Source organism: Chiroxiphia lanceolata, chromosome 1 (genome assembly GCF_009829145.1).
Source record: "Chiroxiphia lanceolata isolate bChiLan1 chromosome 1, bChiLan1.pri, whole genome shotgun sequence".
In the NCBI taxonomy this organism is placed as follows: Eukaryota; Metazoa; Chordata; class Aves; order Passeriformes; family Pipridae; genus Chiroxiphia; species Chiroxiphia lanceolata.
The window spans coordinates 2,807,940-2,831,483 of NC_045637.1; the positions used below are offsets into that span (position 1 = coordinate 2,807,940).

The 23,544-nt window shown below is 48.6% G+C and overlaps 1 protein-coding gene across 12 annotated transcripts in view; it reads right to left on the reverse strand.

Moving 5' to 3' along the window:
- The window catches only part of ADGRB1 (adhesion G protein-coupled receptor B1), a 290,959-nt gene that overhangs the window by 68,212 nt on the left and 199,203 nt on the right, over positions 1-23,544 (reverse strand). For 8 of the 12 annotated variants that reach the window (XM_032681157.1, XM_032681129.1, XM_032681101.1 and 5 more), the window contains 3 exons: positions 23,007-23,148; positions 2,860-2,963; positions 1,590-1,685 (listed from right to left, as the gene is read on the reverse strand). In XM_032681157.1, the coding sequence (XP_032537048.1) occupies positions 1,590-1,685; positions 2,860-2,963; positions 23,007-23,148 (342 nt within the window). The remainder of the gene's footprint in view (positions 1-1,589; positions 1,686-2,859; positions 2,964-23,006; positions 23,149-23,544) is intronic. The other 4 variants (XM_032681110.1, XM_032681138.1, XM_032681148.1 and 1 more) reach the window with 4 other exon arrangements.

A 23,544-nucleotide genomic window follows, 5' to 3' on the forward strand; every position in this document is an offset into this window, starting at 1 on the left:
TTCAATTCCCCCTCTTTTTCCACATGGGTGGTGGAGCGTGTGGCCCACACGCACATTGTGCCTCCAGCTGTGACCCGGGCCAGGCGCTGCCGAGATGTAACAAGGTCACTCCCCTTCCACAGCCCACTGTGTCACTGACCCCTCTGTCGAGCCTGCTAATAAGGCCAGAGATGCACCATCTGCAGCAGAGATTTTTGCAGCCATCTGTCTACTGGGAACTGGAGTGAGTCCACCAACAGGCCACCAACAGCCGGCAAACAGAAGCAACTCCCAGTTTTCCAGGAGGCTGTGCCAAGTTGGCCGTGTCTGAAGTGATCGCTTGCATCAAAAAAGCTCGTGCCATTCACGCCAGTGGCTGAGTAGATGCCACCGAGGAGCAACCATTATTTGGGGGCTTTGAATGGGAAGTGGAGGGTAAATTCCTTCCCCAAAGCTGAGATCACCTCCCTTCTACTCTTCCCCCTTTTCTTCACCGTGTCCCTCTCCCTCTTTCTCACCCGCCCTTTCTGCTTCCCATATATATACACACATATAAACAAACCCTAGCTGGGCAAAATTCTGGGAAAGCTTCCAGAGTGTCAGCTTCAGTGAGCTTATTCATCAGAAGTGTTTCATCCTCAAGCTGGGTCTATGTGTGCATGCTCCAGATGCCTTTGTCCGGAGTTCTGAATGGGAAATTTCCCGGCCAAAGCTCCCAAAAACAGCTGAGCTCTGGATGAGGGCTCTCCACAGAAGATCAGGCAGCCAGGGCATGAGGAGTTTCTCCCCTGCACGGTGAAAAAGAACCACTTTGATACTGCTCCTGTGTGGAATAATACTTCTGATTCCATTTCTAAACACTCCTCCTGTTGTCTATCAGAATATGTTACATTCAGGGCAAAGCAAAGTGGGAGCAAGGAGATAACGTTGACTTGAGTATGAGGTTCCTGAGACCATTAAAAGGACAGCACATTCACGTCCAGCAGCTATGCCTAAAATAAAAAGGACACACAGAGTGCTCAGGGCTCAGCCACAGGAATGCTGTGAAGTTCAGAAAACATGGAAACATGATCTACAGAGAAGAAATGAAACAAACTCAGCGCACCAGAGAGAAATTCTAGAGATCACTTGATCATGCTTTACAAATATTTACACAGAGAGACTTAGGATAGAGAGCCCTTTAACCAAGATAAAGCTGGTCTCAGGATCACTTGGAAATGCATGTCCATCCTTGGCTAGCTCAGAAATACCCATTCAAGCCTCCCATAAACGTGTCCCCCCATTGGTGCTGATCGTTTGGGGCATAGGCACAAGGCAAAGGCTGGAATGAGAAATTAAGCAGAGTATATTTTAAACAGGTCAGGCAATTTACTGTCCTCAATAACAGTAAATATTGAGGGGGCACGCTCCTGGAAAAAAATACACCGTGTTATTCCAAATGACTCTTGGCATGCTCCAAACTGATTCGACCTCATGTCTGAGCTTGGGTTTCAGATCCTGAACTTGTTTCTGATAGGAAAGAGAGGGTGAGGCTCGAACACTTGCACTTTACTCTCCAATCCTAACTTTCCACTTGATCCTGACACCAGTGACACCAGTAAGTCACCTACCAGCGCTGCTCAGTGCTGCCCAGCCTGAGGAAAAGCAGGAGAGGACAAGGACTTGAGCACATCCAATGATACCCCAGGCACGGAAAAACCTGAGTTCTAGATAAATGTTATCATGATCAGTCTTCAGCTCGTAGCACTTGCCAAAATTAACCAGCCACTATGCACTGTCACAGTATCAACAAAAAAAGATGCATTTTTGCTCATTTTTTTTACTCTCTTGTTTCTTTCCTCTATCAAAGGGTAGAAAAAGTTATCTCAATTCACACCTCCAAATGGAATTTCCCCTTTCCTTCCTTCCTGAGGAGAGTCACTTGACAAAATGAGAGCCTCAGACTGATCCCTTCTCCCAAAAGGATCACCAGTAATATCCAGTTAGATTCTCTGTAGCCACTCCATTTCCATTTCACAGTCAGTCACCTGGTTCTGATTGCTTTATTCAGTGTGGAGCCATGAAGGTCTCAATGTGTTTGCCATGGATTTAGGAAAGGAATTGGTCTCGTGGGATAAACTCAGACCTTGTTCAAGGCAATACAGGGAGAAAATCCCTTGCACACCTCGGGTTCTCTGGCTTATACAGTCCACCAAAACATGTCTAACAGGGGCATGGGCCAATATGGGCCTCGGTTCAATAAAACTTTGCTACTAATTCACTTCAGCCTTTATAAATGACACAATTTTAGGTTCCACCTGACCTGCTTATGTGTGTACAGGAGCTCTCTGCCATGGGATGTACTGAGGACTCCCATTTGAATCTGAAGATGAAGGCAAAACGTAGCTAAGAGGTAGGAGAGTTATTTAGGTGATGGAGTTCAATGATGTGGTTTAACATCCTCAAGCTCCTGAGAAGTTCTGTCAGTTCTTCAGGCCAGGTGTTTTCATGGCAGATCATGGGAATTGTGATGGTATCAAAGCAATACCTCGAAGGAAAGGGCCTGCCCAGAGGCAGAACGTGTCCACCTCGCCCCAGACAAGGTCTCCTGGAGTTTACAAAGGCATCTAAACCAGCAAGAGGCTTTTGGAAGTGGAACAGTGAGACTACATGGGGCTGTGGCACTAATTTCACTCTACTAATTTCTCTGGCACTGAAAGGAAAGAACAATGCCAGCTAAGCCACCAGGATGACTTTCTGCAGGACCCACTCGTTACCAAACAGCTCTTCCTCAGGCACCAGACACCCAAAATCAGAGGGTAAACACTCCAGGACCCATGCAGATCAAAACCCAGTTACTTTTCCCAAGAAGAAGAGAAGAGAAGAGAATGAAAGCCATACCTCCAAACAGAGACATAAATGATAATCAACAGCAAAAGTGTCAGCGAAGATACTCCACAGCCTACAATTAACGTGACAGAAGGGACCAGCACCTTTTCCATGTTCTGAAAGAGAGAAAGTAAGACATTAAAAAAAGAAAGAAAGAAATAGAAGACGCTCAGGAAAAATAAAATAAAATAAAACCCCAGTTCTACCAGCAAAATTTCACGGCAAGAATTTTCCTCCTAATTGTCACTGTGTCAACTCACCTGACCTTCACATCACACTGTACAAACAAATAAGGAGGAAAGGAGACCAGGATCTATTTCTGGTTGGCCCAGACTTCTTTTGGACCTGATTCTGCTCCCACACTCACACACACACCCCAGTGTCAAGTCTGGGTAACAACTCTGATTTCTGTGGAAGGCAAACGTGGGTTGCAAGAGGAGGATCAGGCCCTTCCCATCCAGTGTGAAACTGGGAGGTAATTAATGAGGCAACAGCAGAAGGCAATGTCTGCACTGGAACAATTACCAAGGAACTCTTCTAAGAATGGTGATGATGAAGGGTGGAGGATGAAAAGAAGGTGAAAATTTTCCACCAGCTACAGACATTCATCTGGAAGGATAAAGTGAAGCAAGTAAAGAAAAAACAAGATGTATGCTCTCTCCAGGGACCCAGAATCCAGCCATGCCATCCATCAGTTCACTACTCTTACACTACTACAAGAGGCATTTCCTCATATAAAGGGATCACACAGACCGGAAAACCTGGTTGGGATGGTTTGAAGAGAAAAGATCTGCAGACACAACCCAACACTTGCTGTAACCTCTCCTAATGGAATTCTCTGCCTGGCTGTGCTTGTGTAACCAACCAACATCTGCCAGACTGATACCACTAAACTCGCCCTGTCCTCAGCTCAGAGGGAGGATTTGGATCCCACTTGGCTTTCCCTGCTGCAGGCTCATTTCCACATCAGTGATCTCTGCTGGCATGAGAGGCAGAGAGGTACAGACCCACCGTGCAGCAGACACACCAAACCCCTTTATTCAGAGGGATCAGCTCGTGTGCAGAGGGGTGTGAGCCCACTCAGGGCTGTCATTGCATTGGCACAGCACCAACACCTATCGCTTCACCCGTGGACATGAGATGGTTTCTGACACAGCAAGAGCTTAGCACAAGGGGGAAAAAAACCACAAATAAAGGGAACTATACAAAAATTTGGGAATGGAACAGGCAGCCCTCAAAGGACTTGACTGCACTGTTTTGTTGGCAGGCAGGAGGCTGCTCAACCTGAACCTCCAGTCAGCGGGATGCCATGAGGCTGAGGCTGTGGCAGCTCTGTTCCAGGCTACTGAGCCTTCTGCAAAGCAAAATATATCAGGCAAGGCTCAGTGTGGTGCTCAGATGGAGCCTGGCCAGCTCAACACATGGGTAAAGCAAACGTGTCCCTTCACTCAAGGCCCACAGTCACCACAGGTTTACTCCACAGAGCCCATCCTGAAGAGGAGATAAACAACCCCAGTACAGAGGGATCCGACTGAATTGTCCCTGGATTTTGAAGGACTTGGTAAGGTAAGATCTTCCTTATTTGCTTATGTTGACCAGGGGTGCCTCACACATTTGGAGGGGGAATTAATTAATTAATATGAGGATTTAAGTCCCCACATTTTGAACCTCATTGGGATGAATTCATGAGGAAAAAAAACTCTCACCACACCAGTGCAGTGAACCCCACAGGAGCTGTTGGGAAGGCTGGCACAAGATCCTAGAGGACCTGACACAAAATTGAGTGACACACTGTAGGAGCCTAGAGGATAAGGGGTTAATGTGTGTGTCTCAAGCATTGGTAGCCAGATGGCTGTGGAGCCAATCAAGGACTGTTGTGGCTGGAGAAGGGGCCATGTGGAGGTAGGACAGCACTTTTCTGGGACAAATATCCTCGCCCTGGCTCCTGGAGATAAGCACAACACAGGACAAGAGCAGGAATGAGGTCGAGAAGGGGGCATGCAATGAAGGGGTATAATCAAGAACCACCAAAGACCTCTGAAACCTCCAACCCATTTCCAAAGAAGTCTCAAAGATTAGTCTGTGTATGATAAATAATTTGCATAAGAAAGTGAGAAACTAGCAGGGAAAACTTATCTATAAAGGGTACCCCCTGAAGCCTGGGGGCACAGGCACCTCAGGATCCTGGACAATGCTGGAGCCAGGACTGATGATCTCTCTTTCTCTCTTTCCTTGTTTCTTCCTTTTTTTCTCTTTCTCCCTCTTTAATCCATCTTCTCCCTCTTCCCTTTCACCCTGCCCCTTTATCCAAAATGCCCTGTGCCTACACCAGGAGATCAGGGACTAACATCCCAATTTCCATGTCAAGTGTGTCACTCACTAATAAAACTTTGCAAATTCTTGTGGACCTCCGACTTTCACCGTTCCTTTCGACCACAAATCTTGCAGAAATTAAGGAATTTTAAAACACTCTCTCAGTCCTTTTAACTAACAACTGTTGTGCAGAAACTGTAGGAGTAACAGGGTGCTGAGCCTCACCAATCCTGCATCATCCTGCATCTTCCTCCACTCAGAGATTCCCAAAATGCTAGTGAAAAAATGTTTCAGCTCACATGTGGAGCCTTCCCCTAAATTTCTACAGAGACTAGATGACTGCAATTTTTACCATCAAGTCATACGACTGTGTTTTCCATCCTGAGAATTCACTCCTGCCAAATATTCATGGAAGGTTAGAAGCATTTTTTTCTGGGGACGAGGTGAACGCAGAGGTACTTCAGTGAAAGTATCAACATTTTGATTTATCTTCCATCAAACAAAATTGAGATTGGACATAATCCAGGCAGCGTGAGTGCTGAAGTAGCATATCTTTCTCCTTATAAATTGAAATGTGGAATGGACTCTGCTTTAGGGGTCAGGTATGGGAGAGACAGATGCAATGTTGGGTAAGAAGCCACAGCTTTGCTTCTCCCCTCTGCAGAAACCAGGCGGGCAGCAGCTCTGTCCCACCCCAGAGATGCCTGGTTGTGATAAAAGCACTGATCAGACATGGATTGCTCCTTGCCCTCTCTCTCCCCAAGCTCGCTCCCAACCCCTTTTCCTGTCCCTGCTCCTCCCTCACGGCGATGTGAGTTCACATCGCACAAACGGTGGCCTGGGATGAGCATCGATTGTGACATTTGATTTAAGTAGGTCTCATTTCACTGACTTTTCATGGGTAACTGGATAAAAGTGGGGGAGGAGCTCCACTAAAGCAAAAAAAGCCCGACACGTAACTCATTCCTAAACCATCCAGGAGTAACTGAAGGAATGGAGTTTGGTTTGTAAGGGATGAGCAGACTCCATCCCTATATCCCAACACAGGAATCTCTAATTCCCCTCCCTTCCATATCCTCTCGGATATCCCTCCACTCCCCAAAATCCTCAGGTTCTTTCACTTCTTTTTCAATCCCCTTTCCCACATCACCCACAACCCTCTCCTAGGTCCTCCATCAGTTAAGGAAGAGATTTCATGTGCTGGACTATTCCCAGGTCAGGTGTTTGCTCACAGACGAGGCATTACACAAATGACGAGCGGTCAGTTGGAAGTCAGACTTTGGTGTAATAACTGGTGTCTCTCTGCAGCCCTTCCCACAGGAAAGCCCCTGATCTGCACCTCCTTCCTCATCTTTTAACCAAATTTTCAGAAAAGCCATGCCAAATGGAAGGACTTTTGCTAAAGAGATACCACAAAGTTCATCCTTCCACCCCACAGAGAAGAAATGGCTGGTGATGAGATTTTTGTTGGCATCATGAGGGTGGATAACCACAAAACACACTGGCTGCTCCTTTTGGAATAATAGAATCATTAAGGTTGGAAAAGGCCTTAAAGAACAGCAAGATCAACCACCAACCCAACATCACTACCATGTTCATCACTAAACCATGTCCTCAAATGCCATATCCACATGTTTTTTGAACACTTCCAGGGGTGGTGACTGCACTACTTCTCAAGACAGTCTGTTCCAATGCTTTATAACCCTCTCCATGAAGAAATTTTTCCAAATGTCTAATCTACTTGAGGAAATTTCTTCTCATTCTAAATAAGTCCTAAAGCCTCAGACCCACGTAACTTAGGATTCTGCTTGCTTTCTTCATTATTAAGGTTTCTCTGTCCCGCCCATCTTCCTTTCCCCATCCCCCTCTTCTTCCCTTTGGCAAACAAACCCTCATTTGTTTTATTTCTTCTGACTAATTAAACCCGCTGACAGAAGGTGGTTGGATGCTGTAGAATCCCAGCTTTGCGAGGGAAATTTCCTTAAAGGAGGAAAAGCGAGGGAAAAACAAGGTCGATTCAAAAAGTAATAATGCTGACAACAGAAAGCTCTCAAGATAAGAGAGGAAGCAATCCTATGGGATTTTCCCAGCACCACAGCTGAGGAGAAACTGGTTGTCTGCAAAAGACAGGCCAGGAAAAGGGTCTCCACCTTCTCCAGGAGCACCTTGAAATGCAGACAAAGCCGTGCCCGTTTGGAGCTGGAAAGAAAACTTTTCCCTGGGCCAATCAGGAACAGAGCAGGTTGCTGTGAGTTGCAATTCCTGAGATTCTGTCACCAGGCATGACAAGGGAGGGGAGAAGCAATCAATGACATCAGCCAGGATGGAAATAACGAGCGTTCCTGCCTGGGGCTGCTCCTGTCCTGCCACCTCATCACTCTGCCTGGCAGGGCAGAAGGACACTCCTCCTTTTCTTTGCGATTTCACCTTCCTTCCTTCTCCTTTTCTGTTTCCTTTTCTCTTCCTTTCTCCCTAATTTTTCTCTTCTTCTTTGCTTTTTTTGTCTCACTTCCTTTGGCCATTTCCCATGACATATTCTGCCTTTTCTTCTTGCCCTTAATGCATCTCTCTGGCTCTCCCCCCTTGAAATCTTTGCATTTCTCTCTTTCCTTCTCTTGCTTTCTGCAGAATGCGGTGAAAAGCGACTTCATTCGAGTTGTGCTTGTTCCATTACCCTGCTCTGGCTCCAGGGTCAAACAGGCTCCAATTAGAACAAAATATTTCTTAATGCTGTGCAGTTTGCCCCAGACCTTACAAGCTGTTCTTTCTGCTTTTTCCATCCTCGATCCTGAGAAAAGCTGAACAAAGTCTTTATAGGTACAACATCACACCAACACAGTCACCGAAAAATTAAAACCTTTATTATGCTCCCAAGTTAAACACAGGCATATAAGTTTGGAATTTGGGGGGCTGGGCTTTGTTTGGTTTTAGAAATGTGTTTGCTCTTTGTAATGGTTGCCTTGAGCCTGGCTTCCTGCACATCTGAAATTAAAGATTCATGAAGTCAGAGAATTACAGAAGTACTGGTTGCAAGGGACAACTTCAGCTTTACAATCCAATTTGCTGCTTGGAGCAAGGCTACCACTAGTATCAGGTGTTGGTTTTGTCCAGATAAGCTTTGGGAATTCTCCAAGATGGAGAGCTCCCATCCTATTGGTGCCCATTCCAGGGCTACACCACTCTCTTGCTGACAGGGTTGTTCCCAAGGTCACAAATGACCAGGGGAGGTTTAGATTAGATATTAGGAATTTCTTCACTGAAAGGGTGGTCAGGCATCAGGGTGGTCAGGTGGTGGAATCACCATCCCTGGAAGTGCTAAGGAAATGTGTGGATGTGGCACTCGGGGACGTAGTTTAGTGGTGGACCTGTCAGTGCTGGGTTGGACTCGACGGTCTCAGAGGTCTTTTCCAACCTAAAGGATCCTATGGCTCTGTGAACCTCACAAGCTCTGGTTTGTGGCTTTTCCCCTTGTTAAACCATCAGGCACAAGCCAGAGGAATTTGGTTTTATAATTTTTATAACTGTCCCTCTGATACCCTCAGGTTGGGATCAGATTTCCCCTTTCATCCACCTCTGCAAGACCAAGCAAGTCCATCTCCTTCTCCCCCCAGGTCATGAGCTCAAAGCAACAAGACTCATCCCACTCTTCTTACAAAGAACTGGACCAGGTGGGTGTGATTTACTCCAAGTATTCTCAGGAACCATTTCACTGTGCCACTGTCCCAAAGGCGTTTCATGATTCCTGAGAAGCTTTTTTTAAGCCACATAGTGTTGATTTCATTGCTGGTTGGACAACTCTTGCCAAAGCAGGGAGATAGCTGTTAAAATAGCTGGAAAATAATGCTTTTACCAGTACTCACAGAATGAACAGCTTTCTAAACAAAAGGATCTGTGTCAGTGCTACAAGAAAACAACTCAGGAGGGTTGAATGAGCAAAAGGTGAATGTGCTCTTCTCATCTGCCAAAAAAACCACTGATTTTTTTAACCCCATTTGGTTGGATTCTGGGTTTCTCATTCACATATACACCTCACTGGGATAGTAAAGCACCTGCACTCTGCACCAGTACAACCACAGCTAAAAAGGTCAGCAGCCACCCCAAAGGGCAGGAATCCACAGCAATAAACAGTGTCCTTTAGGACTCTGGTATTGAGTGATGCCATGACACCTTCACCTGGGTGAGAACAACACAACTCAGCTCACACTGTGTGTGTCCATCTCTGGGGACTCTACAGAGGCTGCAGAAGGGGCAGATGTGAGGGACACAAGGAGCAGACCCACTGAATAAGAAGGTGCTGCTCACACCCCACCATTCTCCTGACCATCATCACACAGCGCTCCATGAAACCAGCACTGGTGTCCAGGGTGGTCATGCCAGGACATGCCTGTTGCTGAGGTTTGGGATAAAAGTGGTCCTGCTCGAGGGAAGACTTAGTTTTCATCTCCTGGAAGATCTATTTCTTCCACTAATTGCAAGACCGGGAGGGATAAAGAGCCTTTTTTTTTTTTTTCTTTTTAACAGAATGGTTTGGGTTGGATGGGACCTTCAAGATCATCTCGTTTCAACACCCTGTCATGGGTAGGGACACCTTCCACTAGAGCAAGTTGCTCAAAACCCCATCCAATCTGGCCTTGAACACTTCCAGGGATGGGGCATCCACATCTTCTCTGGGTAACCTGTGCCAGGGCCTCATCACCCCCCGAGGGAAAAATTTCTCCCCAGTATCTAGTATAATTCTATCTTCTTTCAGTTTAAAGCCTTCTCTCCTCGTCCTGTCGCTACATGTCAGCAATGCCAGCTCCAATAACCTCCAACCCTCCCAGTTTAGTGGCTGATCATGACATAATATGGTCTGGAACATCCCTCTGGGTAGTTGGGGTCAGCTGTCCCAGCTGTGTCCTCTCCCAAATTCTTCTGCACCTCCAGCCTTCTCACTGGCCGGGTGGGGTGAAGAGCCAAAAAGGCCTTGGTGCTGTGTAAGCACTGCCCAGCAATAATTAAAACATCACTGTGTGATCAACACTGTTTTCAACACAAATCCAAATGCAGCCCCACACAAGCTGCTTTGCAGAAATTTAACTCCATCTCAAACAAAACCTGGTAAAAAAGTATTTCTCCATCTTCCTTATAAAATTTTATCTACTGGAAAGCCACAATAAGGTCCCCCCAGAGCCTCTTCTTCTCCATCATCCAACCTCTGAGAAGGGCTTTGACATCCCTGCATGACGATGTCACTTAGTGGCATCATTAATAAATTATCTTTTCCCAACTTTGTTCTGGAAAACATGACATAATATTGAGCTCAGCCCCTGCCACTGCAGGACAGGTCCAGAGGATTTCTCCCTCCTTTTGCTCCCCTTGCCTCACAACCACAGGCTCCCCATGTCAAAGCTAATAGTCACCCATTATCAGGAACACATTTGTGGAGCTGAGGGCTCCTTCTCTGTAATTTGGCCGGTCTAACGGGCAATTCCGGGTAATTACAGAACACAAAAATCACCCGGAGAGACGCCTTAACGTGCTACTATTTATTAACAATCGCCAGCTCCTCGGTGGGTATTGAGCCTGCTCTCGAGATCCAGCGTGGCAATCCGTGTTTAGCAAACAGCCCCGATGAAGCTCTGAGGGCAGAGGAGTGGCCACGCAGCCTCCCTGTAAATGGGAACTGTCAGGATCGTTTCCTGCGGGCTGGCAGGGAATTACGGGAGTTAACAGCCCGCATTATCTACCTGCCAGTCATCAGCACCACGGTCAGCTCGCTGCCACCCCTGAGCGACCACGCTGCGCTCCCAGAGCCTCAAATTTCCAATCCCCGCGTCGAGGAGGGATGGGTCAGGCTCATATGTTAATGCTGAGGACCACTCTTCTTCTGCCCCAAACATTCCCACTGCCATTCCTTAAAACACACTGCGCTTTATTCCCTCCCTGCCCCTCTCCGATTACGCTTTGCTTGGCCAAGCAGCTGAAATCCCTGTTTTATGGAGCTCTGAGGAGCAGCCGTGAGTCACTTTGCATCTTTTTGTGGGCTGCAGTTTGGGAATCAGACTGCTGGGACCTCAAGGAGGAGGGTGTGGGTGGAGATGGAGGAGAGTGGGGGTCTATTCCCAGCTTGCCTGCAGGTCAACTGTGGCCACGTGGCTCCACCACTTTAGCCAACCTTTCTCAAAGGCCTCTCAGCTGATCTGCTTTAGATGGCAAACACCGGTTTTAGCTTCTCAGGGGCCTGTTTTGATCCCCTGGAAATGGAGGAGAATAATACTGGCCTCCATCTCTCGTCCAAAGCTTAACTCAGCTTGGATCACTGCGGTGTGTAAATGCCTCAGGGGGTTCCTGGGGCTATGTCAGGACAATCAAGAACCAGCATCTCATTCTCTGCTGTGCAATATTAACATGGGGAGGTATGGAGGAGAGAGAGGAGAGAGCTCTTGGCTTAACTGTTTGTGAGCTGGCCAGATGGAATGTCTGGCTTTTAAATCTTTGCTTCTCACGCATATGGAAAGCTTGCTCTGTTGCAGCCTTTCCCTTTAAAGCATACTGAAAATAAAACCATTTTCCACAATAAAGCTGGTAATAACCAAAATGGCCTATTCCTCTACGGGTGTGTGTCCTTTGCTTCTGGAGGCAGAAGTGAACTTTAATCGCATTGTGCAGCAGCACTGACACAGGCACTGCAGCAAAGAGCAAACCTCATTTCACTCTGTCAGTCCAGGAGAATCAAATGGTCCAGGATCCACTCTGTTGTGGATATATGATATAGATATTCATACATATTCACGTTCAAAACAGAGAGGTCCTGTCCATACTGCTCAGTGGAACATTCACTCCTCACAACTCCCAGAAAGGAGGCTGTGGTGAAGTGAGGGTTGATCTCTTCTCCCAGGCAACTAATGACAGGACAAGGGCAGATGGCCTCAAGTTGCACCAGGGGAGGTTCAGGTTGGATATTAAGCAAAATTTCTGCACTGAAAGAGTGGTTATGCACCAGAACAGGCTGCCCAGGGAAGTGGTGGATTCACCACCCCTGGAAGGGTTCAAAAAAGGAGCAGATGTGGCACTTTGTGATGGTATTCGGTTGAAAGCTGGACTTGATGATCTTAGAAGTCTTTTCCACCCTTAATGATTCCATGATTTTATGATTCATGGAGCAATCCACACCCTGAAGTGCAACTGGACAATGCTGGTTGGCACAATCCAGGGAGCATTATAAAAATTAAATATTAGGGACAATTACAGGACAGCACTAGAGCCACCTCTGCCATGGAATTTATTATTATTGTTACCATTATCATCATCATCATCATTGTTACTACCATTGCTATTACTAGCATTATTTTACCACAGGGACATATGCTCTATATGCTCTCTATATCCTCTCTAGGCACATTAAAAATAAGTCTTCTTTCCTGCTCCTTTCTGCTGGGAATTGTTCTTTCTATGTACTACACAGAGAATAACCAATTCAAATCCTGCAGCTGATTTGGAAGCTGGTTGCCCTCCTCTCTTGTAGCTTCACAGCAGCAGCTCTGAGCACCTTGCAGGGAAATGTGGTAAGATTTACACACAGCTAAAATAAAATAAGTCCGTGGCAGATTGGGGATGGAAAATGAGAGTAGAATCCAGACTGTGTTTATCCTGATTTAAGCAGTGTTTTGGTTCTATGCCAGGCGACAGCATTTCACCAAATTATTCCAAAACAGCCCGTTGTTTGTTTTACTATCAGTGTGGTGCTGGTGAGTGATGCCAGACCAGCAGCTCTCTCTCAAAATATGCCTTCCCCATTCCTGTGCAACCTGCCCTTCAGAGAGACCCAGCTGAGGAGAGGGGGGAACACCAGAGGCTACAGGGTTTGCAGGAAGATTCCTGCCAAAGATGCTCATATCCCCCAGAGAACAAACATCCACCTTCCCTCTCCCGTTGCCTGTTGAAGGCCTTAAGAAAAAGCTTCATCCAAAGCACAGATTGTGAACACTTGTGCAAAGGCTGCACAAGCCACCCCTAAGGCATCTCCTAAACCCTGCCTTTATCCAATTCATAGAATCATGGAATATCTGGAGCTGGAAGGGACCTACAAGGATCATCAAGTCCAGCTCCTGGCCCTTCACAGAACAACCCCAACAATCCCACCACATCCCTGAGAGTGTTGTCCAAACACTCTCTGGGTGAAAAACTTTTCCTGCTATCCAACCTAAACATCCACTGACACATCTTCTCTTCCCTTAGGTCCTGTCACTGGTCACCAGAGAGAAGAAATCAGTGCCTGCCCCTCCACTTCCCCTCACAAGGAAGCTGCACACTGTGATGAGGTCTCTCCTCAGCACCCTCTTCTCCAGGTTGAATAAACCCTAATTATTCCTTGCAGATGCAATTCCTCTCCTGTAGGACCCAGGTTCCCATCTCTCGCTGTTGATCACTGAAGATCCCTGCACTGGCAACAGCTCCTGACCCAAACTGGGCTTGAACCAACAGCCTTGGAGTAAAACAAGTGTCCAGACCATTGCCAGTCCTCAGAGGGTTTCAGAGGCTCCTTCTCACCTTGGGAAAGGAGATGAAGGGATTTCAGCCATTTGGCAGCAGACTGGTGTGCTCTTATGGGGATAATGACAGCTCTACTCCCATTGAAATCCAAAGAGCCCACGGGATCCAGCATGTTCCCAGCCCCCCAGTGCAACACACAGCTGGTCACTGGGGAATCCCTGGGGCCAATTCCCTCTCCACAGAGCAGTGATCTCCAAACAGCACTCCAGGAATCAGCTTCCAGCCCTGACACCCAACTCATTCACAGCTTGAGTGATTGAAAAGTAAAGCTGTAACAGCCCCTGGATTTACAGCTGTTCTGAGCTGATATAAACAAAATCAAAAGTGGCCCCAGTAGTGGGATATTCCCTGTCTGGGGAACAGCTGGTATGATTGCCATGTTTAAAAAGAGGCAAAAGAACCATTTGTCAAGAAAAATGAAAGCATTGTCTTACTTGTGGGAAAAGAGCAGAGTCATTTTGCTTTCACAGATTTATTGAATATATTCTGTATATCCTTGTGGTTGATAGGGCAGGTAGGCAGCGAGCACTCAAGCTGCAGACTGAGTTTTGACTTGCAGTTATCCCACCCAGCATAATCTCACTTTCTTCATTAGACAGTCCTACCATTTAGAGGGAACTTGTAAGCTCAGATACTCCTAATTACAACTCTGACATTTGTTTGCCACACATGTTGCCCCTTTTTGCTCAAAGATTGCCAAAATCTTGCCATTAGGTTTGTCCACTCAGTCATTCACAGACAGCAAAACTATGAAGGGTACAAACCTTTCAGAAACTGCTTCAATTTGGGTTTAAATCAGTAGACAATTGTTGTAAAATAATAATAATAATGACTTAGCCATGCCTTAACTGTATGGCAATTTAAGGGCAGCCTTAGCCTTCGGGCAGGGCATAAAGGGCTCAGTGGTGAAGCAGCTTGTCAAAATTACCTAAGGAAGGGCTTTTCCAGGCCAAAGCACCACAGAGAAGGGTGCAGAATTATACCAGAATAACAAGAAACACTCAACAGTTCCACTGACTCTTCCAGCACAACGTGCTTAGTCTCTGAAGTGCTTTGGAAAGGAAGATAATCTCCTTTAGCACTAATTGTGACTCCCACCCTGAGGAGCCCATGAAGCCCAGCCTCCATCACCCACTTGTTACCATTTTCAAACAAGCCCCTTTGTGATGCTCCCACGCCATCCCCTGCCTTGGGAGAAGCTCCCCAAAAACCCGGTGCTCTTGCTTTAAACCACCCCTGTAAAGCCCTGCCTGGTGCAAAGCCCACGGAGCAATCCTGACTCCGGCAGGATCTGCGGATCAGGATGACTAATGCCCTCATGCTGTTTACATGGGCCCCCACACCCGCCTCTGTCCAAGCATCCTTGTGTTTCACGTGGAAGTTTCAGCCGAATTCCACCTATTTTGGGTCAGGGTGTCTTTGTGGCTCACTCAGCACTGAGCAGATTGAAGTTGTGCTCCGCAGCTGAAGCCTCCCAGGTGACCCCGTGGTCCAAACAGCACGTTATAAATACATAAATAACAATGGATCAACAGCTACAGTTAAATATGGGAAGTTGTGGACAGACTGTGGGATTTTTGGCTTTCCCATCTGCCTCCATCCCACTCCTCCACCTCCCACAAACGTGCTGCCCCTCTGCCACATTCCTCACTCTAAACACAGCAAGGAGGTTCACAGAATTATAGGTAAAAGGGTGGGAAAAGCCCTGACAAGCCCAGCTCACCCCTCATCCTACAAAGCCATTGAAGCCACCCCCAGCCTCTTCAAGACAACCTTTGCTGATGGAGGCTCTCAGTGCTTGACTCTCCCTGCAGTCAGAAGCCTTTCCCTTGTGCCTGAATTAAACCTCTCACTCTGCAATTTGAGCCCAATCCCCAGCAGACACAGAAAGTAGATTATTCCCTTTCCAGAGCCACCTTCTACCCATTTGAAGACTATTATCCTCTTTCCCCTCAGCCTTTTCTCCTTTAGAAGGGAGTCAAAACATCTTGCAGAGCTCACCTCTGCTCCCCATCAGTGAGGAGGTACCACACCAAACACTCTGACGCGTCCTCTCCCACACACCCTCCCACACTCACCAGTCATCCTGTTTGGCCCCAAAACACAGCACCTCAGACAGGTACCTCTCACCACCCTCTGTTCACATTTCTGGTCCTCAAATCTGCACACACTCCTTCCCTGAGCTTTAAGGAAAGGGAAAAGTGGGGGAATTGGGAAGACCTTGGTGTCCTGGCTTAAATCCACATCTCCTTTAGCAGAGCACTACACTGTGGCTGGGTAACAGGGCAGCTGTCACACTTGCTAAGCTGCCTTCATGGCAACAAGCCATTAGGCACTGCAGCTCAAAAATAAGCACCAAACCCCTCAGGAATTCCTGGACACTCAGTATCCCAGACATTCACGGGGAGGCTTTAATTCGAGCTGAAGACAAGGGACCAACCTCAGCCCTGCCCTGCTGTTGAGGTCACTTGGTTAATGCCAGCACTGCCTTTGCACCAAAGGGTGAATTTGGCTTGGAATTACTCACATTGAATCCCACAGAGCCTCTAAGCTCCCAGCCACTTGCTCATATTCCTCTCCCACGTCCCCTTCAGATGGAGAGATACAGGGTGATGCAGCATTTGCCTGCAGGAGAGTCCCTGCCAGGGCTGTGCAGAGCTCAGGGAAGAGCTGCAGCCCCACACTGCTGCAATCCCACCACCTGGACTTTAGTCAGGAGTTAAAGACCTGGGCAAATCCACGAGGAACTCGGCACAGGAAAGCTGTCAGCTGGGAATGTCTCCTGAACTGCTGGCTGGATCGACAGCTGAATCCGCAGACAGCCAAGAAGGAGGTGGGATGCTGGGTGACTGCTTATTATGCTGAGCCAAATCCTCCCATTATTACCTTCTGTGTTACCTGTCTTCTTTTAATATATTCAAGTGTTGTCTCTGCTGGAAGCACAGCACTGAGAGGGATTTCCCACCCCGCTCGTCTCTCATTCCTTGCCCGTCTATGTTCAAACACCGATCACTTACTTGCTAATGGGATCCCTTCTCAGGTATCTGTGAGCAGCATTTAAAAAGGGCAATCTGCAGGCACATCTCCCACCAAAATTACAAACCCAGGGTTATTCTGGCACCTGGAGCACACCACAAGCTCTATCAATAATCCCCTTCCTCTAAAAGCCCAACAGAAATCATCCCTACATTGACTCCAGGTGCTCTCCAAACTCTAATGAGATTTAACCCAAATTCACTCTGCAACACACACTGACAGACTTCACATCACTGACAGAGCAAACATTTAAATGAAGGTGATTTCCAGCATGTAGGATCACATTCCAGCTCCTTTGCTAAGAGGTCACTTTGGAAAAATAATGGAATTCTTTTAAGAGGCAGTTAGACTGTGGGTTGGCCCATTTGGCCACCTAAGGGCATCACACATCCTCTCTCCCTCCTAATCTTATTATGGGAGAGAGTAGGAGGGGAAAACTGTCTGCCCAGCTGGTTCATACCTTGTCTTCTCCATTCTATCCACGCCTGCTGAAACTCAGGAGGGCTAAACTGGATTTAGTGAAAGGAGCATCCCTGCTGAGCAAGGCAAAGCCCAGCTTGTGATTTACGGAATCACAGCCTGCTCCTCCAGGTTGCCACAGACCTTGGGGAAAAACACCCCTGAGAAAACACAGCAGCTGCTCCTGCTGTGGAGCAGGAGACGGGTAAAGCCCAGAAATCCCCAGGAGCACTTACACCATATACTTCCCAGATCCCAGCACAAAGCTCTCCTGAGATGAGCAGGAGTCCAGCTGGAGCGTCCCTTCATCGCTCCCGCTTTGGCACCTTCGCATCCCGGGAGAGTTCAGCGGTAACAGCACAAATCCCCAGGAAATCTTAGGCAGTATTTCCAGTTCAAGAGGCATAATCAGCTCCTAAGAGACACTCTACACACAGCAGCATCCTGGAGAGGACGGGTTATTGCAGGAAGAGGTGCCAACAGCATGAGCACGGGAGCTCGGGGAGGATTTGGACCTCAAAAGCCCAAATATTCGCAGCTCAGCACTGTTCACCCTGGCACAGCTCTTGCTAAAACCCAGCAAGAGGAGGCTCCTAATGCTCTGTCAGGAAAATGACAGCACTTGGGGCTTCCTGTAGCACCCTTCAGGCTCGGGGCACTGTGTAAATGTGGCTGCACTGAGCCTGAGATGTCACCTGCAAGGGTGCTGCAGCTGGAGAAAGTGAAGCAGAAAGCAAGGAAATGATTAGCTCAAGGTCATAATTTCACTTACAGCCACAGAAACAGCTCTGGCTGTAGCCTGTCCAACACACTCAGAGGCACCAGCCTAATAAACTCTTCCCTAGACCACTGTAACTGGCAGTGGTTTGATGCCTCAAGACTTCGAGATGGATAACAAAACTCAGGACTTGCATTCATCAGAAAAGCCCAACTTCTGAATCAAAGAGTTAATATTGCAGAAAAAGCAGTATTGTTATTAACTAAACCTGGAAACTGCAGTAAACATGAGAACTGGCAGTTCTCAGGGTATGCAAAAGCCTTTGTTCGTATCCAAACTCCAAATCTCACGTGACAAACGCTGGAAGAATATAAATGTTAAAATGTTCACTTCCAAATAAAGTTCTCCAGTCTTGTCTAAGTGAAACTGCTACAATTTTCCATCAAAATGTTGTCAGAACTGCTACACCCTTACAAAATATTTGATTCATTAACATCAATTTTTATTTTTCTTTTTTTTTCCTGCTGGAAAACCTGGATCACTCCCTGAGCAAGCAGAGCCCTACAGAGTTTTAGGAGCTTAAAATAACCCACCTTGTGTCTGTGCACTCTCCATGAAGTACACAGACCTCCCGTGGCACAGGACAATCCTTTCAGAGGGAAGATCTTCAAGGTACAGCAAGAACTTTAAAGGTGCCTTCCAACCCAAAATATTCCGGGATGATCACACCAGACGTGGGTGTTGATTCCCTTCCCATAGCCAAGAGGGAACACTGAGAGTCTACTCTGCAGGCTTCACAATTTCCCAACGGTAAAAGGGATTTCTTATCCTCTGCTTCGAACACAATGGGAAATGTGAGTTGAGAGAGGAGGTCAGAAGGTGGTGTCCCCATGGGGAGGGAGCAGAATCACGGAATCATGGAATCATTAGGGTTGGAAAAGACCTCTAAGATCATTAAGTCCAACCATCAGCCCAGCACCACTGAACCATGTCCTCAAATACCACAAGCATATGTTTTTTAAACGCTTCTAGGGATGGTGACTCCACCACTTCCCTGGGCAGCCTGTTCCAATGCTTGACAAACCTCTACATGAAGAAATTTTTCCTAATATCCAATCTAAACCTCCCCTGGCACAACATGAGGCCATTTCCTCTCGTATCACAGATCTGCTCATTGTGGGCACTCCCTTTCCTCGCCAATGCATACCCACATTTGTTCTGCTACAACACACCCCACAAAACTGTCCAGGTGCCCTACAACCCTCCCAGGTCACGGTTTACCTGTCAGTAAACACTGACAGAGAGGTGAGATGTTCCAAAAATTTACCACAGACACAACAAACTCTGCAGCCCTACAAGTTGCTGCCACCAGCAGCTCTCAAGCTTTGCTAACACCAGAAATGAGAGCAGAGCTCGTTCTGATCAGCCTTGTCTCTGCAGACAAGGGAGTAAGGAGGGGGAGAGAGAGTAGAGAGATATTTGTGCAGACTTACTACAGTCCTAAGTGCTGTATGAATCATAAAATCACGGAACAGTTTGGGTTGGAAGGGACCTTAAAGATCATCTCATTCCAACTCTCTTGTCATGGACAGAGACACTTTCCACCAGGTTGCTCAAAGCACCATCCAACCTGGCCTTGAACCACCATCCAGCCTGGCCTTGAACCAGGCTTTAAAGCTTGATTGACTTTATAAAGGCCAATCCTAGGCAGGTGGGTAGCAGAGACAACACCAAACTCAAACGAGACAACCAAAGAGTGAAAGTCTCTCCTGCCCATCCTCAGGCTCCTCCTCTGCTTCCTTCCCACCTCCAAAAATCATCAAGAAATATTGAGAAAACACCACCACAAGCCTGCCATGCAGCTCTACAGTTTGCTTTTGCCCTCATTCCCTGTTAGCACTGCTATTATGCAGGTGTAGCACCACAGCATGTCAATGCCATTCGCCTCCCAGGCTGGGCAGGGTATAAAACTAAACAAAAAGACAGTCCCAAAATGCTTGTCTGTGTTCCTTAATTTAACAGGTTTTAATCTTTCATGATGGTCAAACAGCAGTTGTGCCAAACCAGTGCAAGAGGCTGCCTCTGGAAATAGCAGGGTCCAAGGGAAATCAAACACAAGCCTGAACTCCAGCTTTTGAGCTGGATCTGAACAGCTCCATCAGGGCTTGGGGATGTCTGCCTCCCAAACTGATTCAAAACACAGAATTTTCAGCCTCTAGTTTCACTGAAATCAAGAAAAACTGCTTTCTTTCCCTGCCACATGAGCAACTCTCAGGTCCCAGTGCAGGGAAAACTGTCCTTGGCAAGTCCAAATCAGCAGCAACAGTCATCCCAAAATCCTCTCATAGCCTTTTTTTTTTCCTCCCTGCAAAGAAGCTGTGCCCATACCAGGGTTACAAATATTTCAAACTGCCAGGGCCAAAGACTCCAGAAGGGAGATTTATAGCAATAAATAATATTAATGACCCAGGCGGACGGAGCTTCTTGTCCTGAGAGCTCCAAAGGCACATGAAAAACGGCACCATAAATGTCACCACCGCAGACACCAACGATGACGAGATGCCACCTCTGGGGACGGGAGGCAACGTGGGCTTGTTCAGAATGAGATTTGGTGAGGAAACCAAGGAAATGAGGACCTGGACGAGCACGGTCCTGCCAGCTCACAGGGCAGGAGATGGGTCCCAGCTGGTTCACCTGAGCTCAGCCTGGATGATGCTCCACAGCATCATCAAACCCGTGGCTTTGCTTAGCAGGGGAGACTCAGGAGACACCCAAGCCCCAGTTTTCCCCCAAACGTGGCCAAAGGCCTCATCCCGATGCTCAGGAGGCTGGGAAAAAATGAGTTGTGAAAACATAACCCAGCCAGTGGAGTTGGAAAGAGGACGAAAGAAGTAATTTTAGGCCTAAACCCCAAAGGAGGAGCTGCGAGTTTAGTTGCAGATATAATAAAACATGCCTGGGGGAAGGAACCTGCATCCTCCTGCAGACAAGCCCACTCTCAGATGCAAAAATTCTTACACCAACCCTTGTGTTATCCAGATAACACTCCAAACACCTGGAGCTGAGGGAGCAGCAGTGTCTGGCCATGTCAAATTAACCATTTTGTCCCCAGGCTGCTTAGTTAAATAATACCAAGAACTATGTGAACATAAAGCCTCCACCAGAGAAACTTCTGCTTCAGCCAAGGCAAAGATTCCCTTTGCTTTTCCCACACTGCCTGATCCTCTGCCCAGAAGATGGATCAGCAGCTCAGCTGCACATCTGGGCTCGCTTCACTCCAGGCTTTGCCTCAGAAGCATTCCCGCAGCAGAAATCCCAATTTATTTTCTCCAGCCATGCAATCTCCCTAAACTTTGTCAGGACACCTTGGAGTCCTTCCCATGCAGGACAAGGCTCAGCCATCCATCACCATGGGGGTCATCACAAACTCTGGAGCCAGACACTTGAGTTGTTGTAGTTTGGGATGAAGGGGGAAGCCTTGGTGCTGGCAGGACACAGCCCTGCAAGCTCCCAGGGCAGGGGATGGCTCCCACCTGAGCTCACCCTGTCCACCTCCAGCAGGCTGGATCCCATTCCTGGAGAGTACCAGCCCAGCAGGCTGGTTCACAGTGCCCACTTGGTTCACAGTGGGAAGACAAGGAAACAAAGACCCATGGAAGAAGACAGGTGCAGAGATGCCAATGTCAAAGCAACCAGCCCATTCCAGACCCCTTCCAAGCAGGAAAACATTCCCTGTCCTACCTCTGAGCATCCTTCAACCAGAGCATCTGTACCAAGACTAGAAACTTGGTGCCTCTCTCAACAGCCCCCAAAAGTGGCTCCACCTGACACTCCAGAGCCCATTTCAGAGCCTTGTGGTGGCTGGGCCTCCACGGGCCCGGGCAAACACAATCAACACTGTGTCTTTAAAACCACTTCAGTGCAGATGTTGTTTCCATGGTAACTAGTGGACCAAATACATTAGTGTTTCTAATAATAAACCAAACCTTCATCTTGGAAAATGTGATCCCCCCTCTCCTTTACCACCCTCACCCTTCCTTTCTTCTTTTCCCCTCCCCTTTTGCTGAATTAAGCCAGCATTTAACAAGCAAGCCATAATTAGTAAATAATTGCAAGGGCCCAGTAACTCCCAGTGCCCAGGCAGATCAAGAAGCTTTAGGTGGAGGGCGGGGGGGGGGGCTTTGCTCCATGAACCTGGGAACTGTCCAAAAAAAGGACGAACTACTTAAAAAAAATAAAAAAAAAAATTAAAAAGCACAAGGTGGAAGAGAGGACTCTGTGCAGTCTCTTTTGGCCACCCCAGTGTCGCCTTTAGTGCCCAGGCACCCTCCCCGTGCTCTGACTCAGGGTGCAGCCGCCCAGCGATAATTTCTAGGAATCTCGCACTTTTTTTTCCGGAGGCTCCGTCCGAGACGCGGCACCGGCTCCGCGTCCCCGACAGCGGCCAAAAACTTCACAACTCCTCCCCTTCCACGCTCCCCTCATTGCAGAGCGGGGTCCCCCCCCACACACACGCACACCCCAAAACTGAGCGGGGCGGCGGGAAGGACCCCGAGGCGGGGAGGGAGACACGAGGGAGCTGCGGCGGGGAGGGAGGCGGAGCGGGGCGATCCCATACACCCCCCCAAAAAAATAAGACACGTGCGAAGATGCCGTGCGTGGGGGAGCCCACGGGAGCGAACGCGCCTGCGGGGGCCGGTCGCTCCCCACATTTAGCGGGATCCACGTCCAAAGGCACAGCACGGGGATGGAGGGATGGCTGGGAGGACGGGGGGACGGGGGAAGCGCAGCGCGGCATCACCCCCGATGTGTCTGTGTGTGTGTGTCCCCGAAGCTGCGCTCAGGGTCGGGGGGAAGGGGAGAGGAAGGGCGGCGGGGAGGGAAGGAGGAGGGCGATGCGAAGCCTCCCGCCGTGTCGCCACGGTGCCGGTGACCCCGGACTGCAGCAGCGCTCGGGGCTCGTCCCCGCCGCCGCCGCTCCGCGGTACCCGGGGATGCTCCGCTGCATCCCGGCCGCGTCCCGCTTCCCTTTTCCCTGTCCCCCGCGTGTCCCCCCCACCTCCCCCATGCCCTCCGCTCCTCCCTCGGCGGGACTCACCATGTCGGGGTTGAGCTGGGCTAAGATGGCGAAGGCGGAGAGCCGGTCACACAGACACTTGGTCCGGGAGGCGTCGAGCGGGACCGTTCGGCAGCCGCGCCAGGACCAGGCGCCGGGCGGGGAGGCGGAGGCGGAGGCTCTGCTGGAGGGAGGAGAGGAGAGCAGGGAAGGAGGGAGGGACGGGGCGGCGGAGCGGGGAGAGGGGGAGAGAACGGCCGTCAGGGCGGGCGGGGAGCGGGCACCGCGCCGCGGGGAGATGGGGGGAGACCGCCCCCCGCCCCAGCCACCCCCACCCCACCGACCCCCATCCCACCGACCCCACGCCGGACCTGCAGCTTTAGTCCTGCACCTGGTCCTGGTCTGACCCCTCCATCACTGCTCACCCATGTCAATGTCCCCCTCCTCGACCTCCGGGCTGGCCTGTCTCACTGTCCCCATATACACCTCCCCAACCCTATAGCCCTGCCCTACATATCCCATATGCACCTCCCCAACACTATAGCCCTGCCCCACATATCCCATAGACACCCCTTTACCC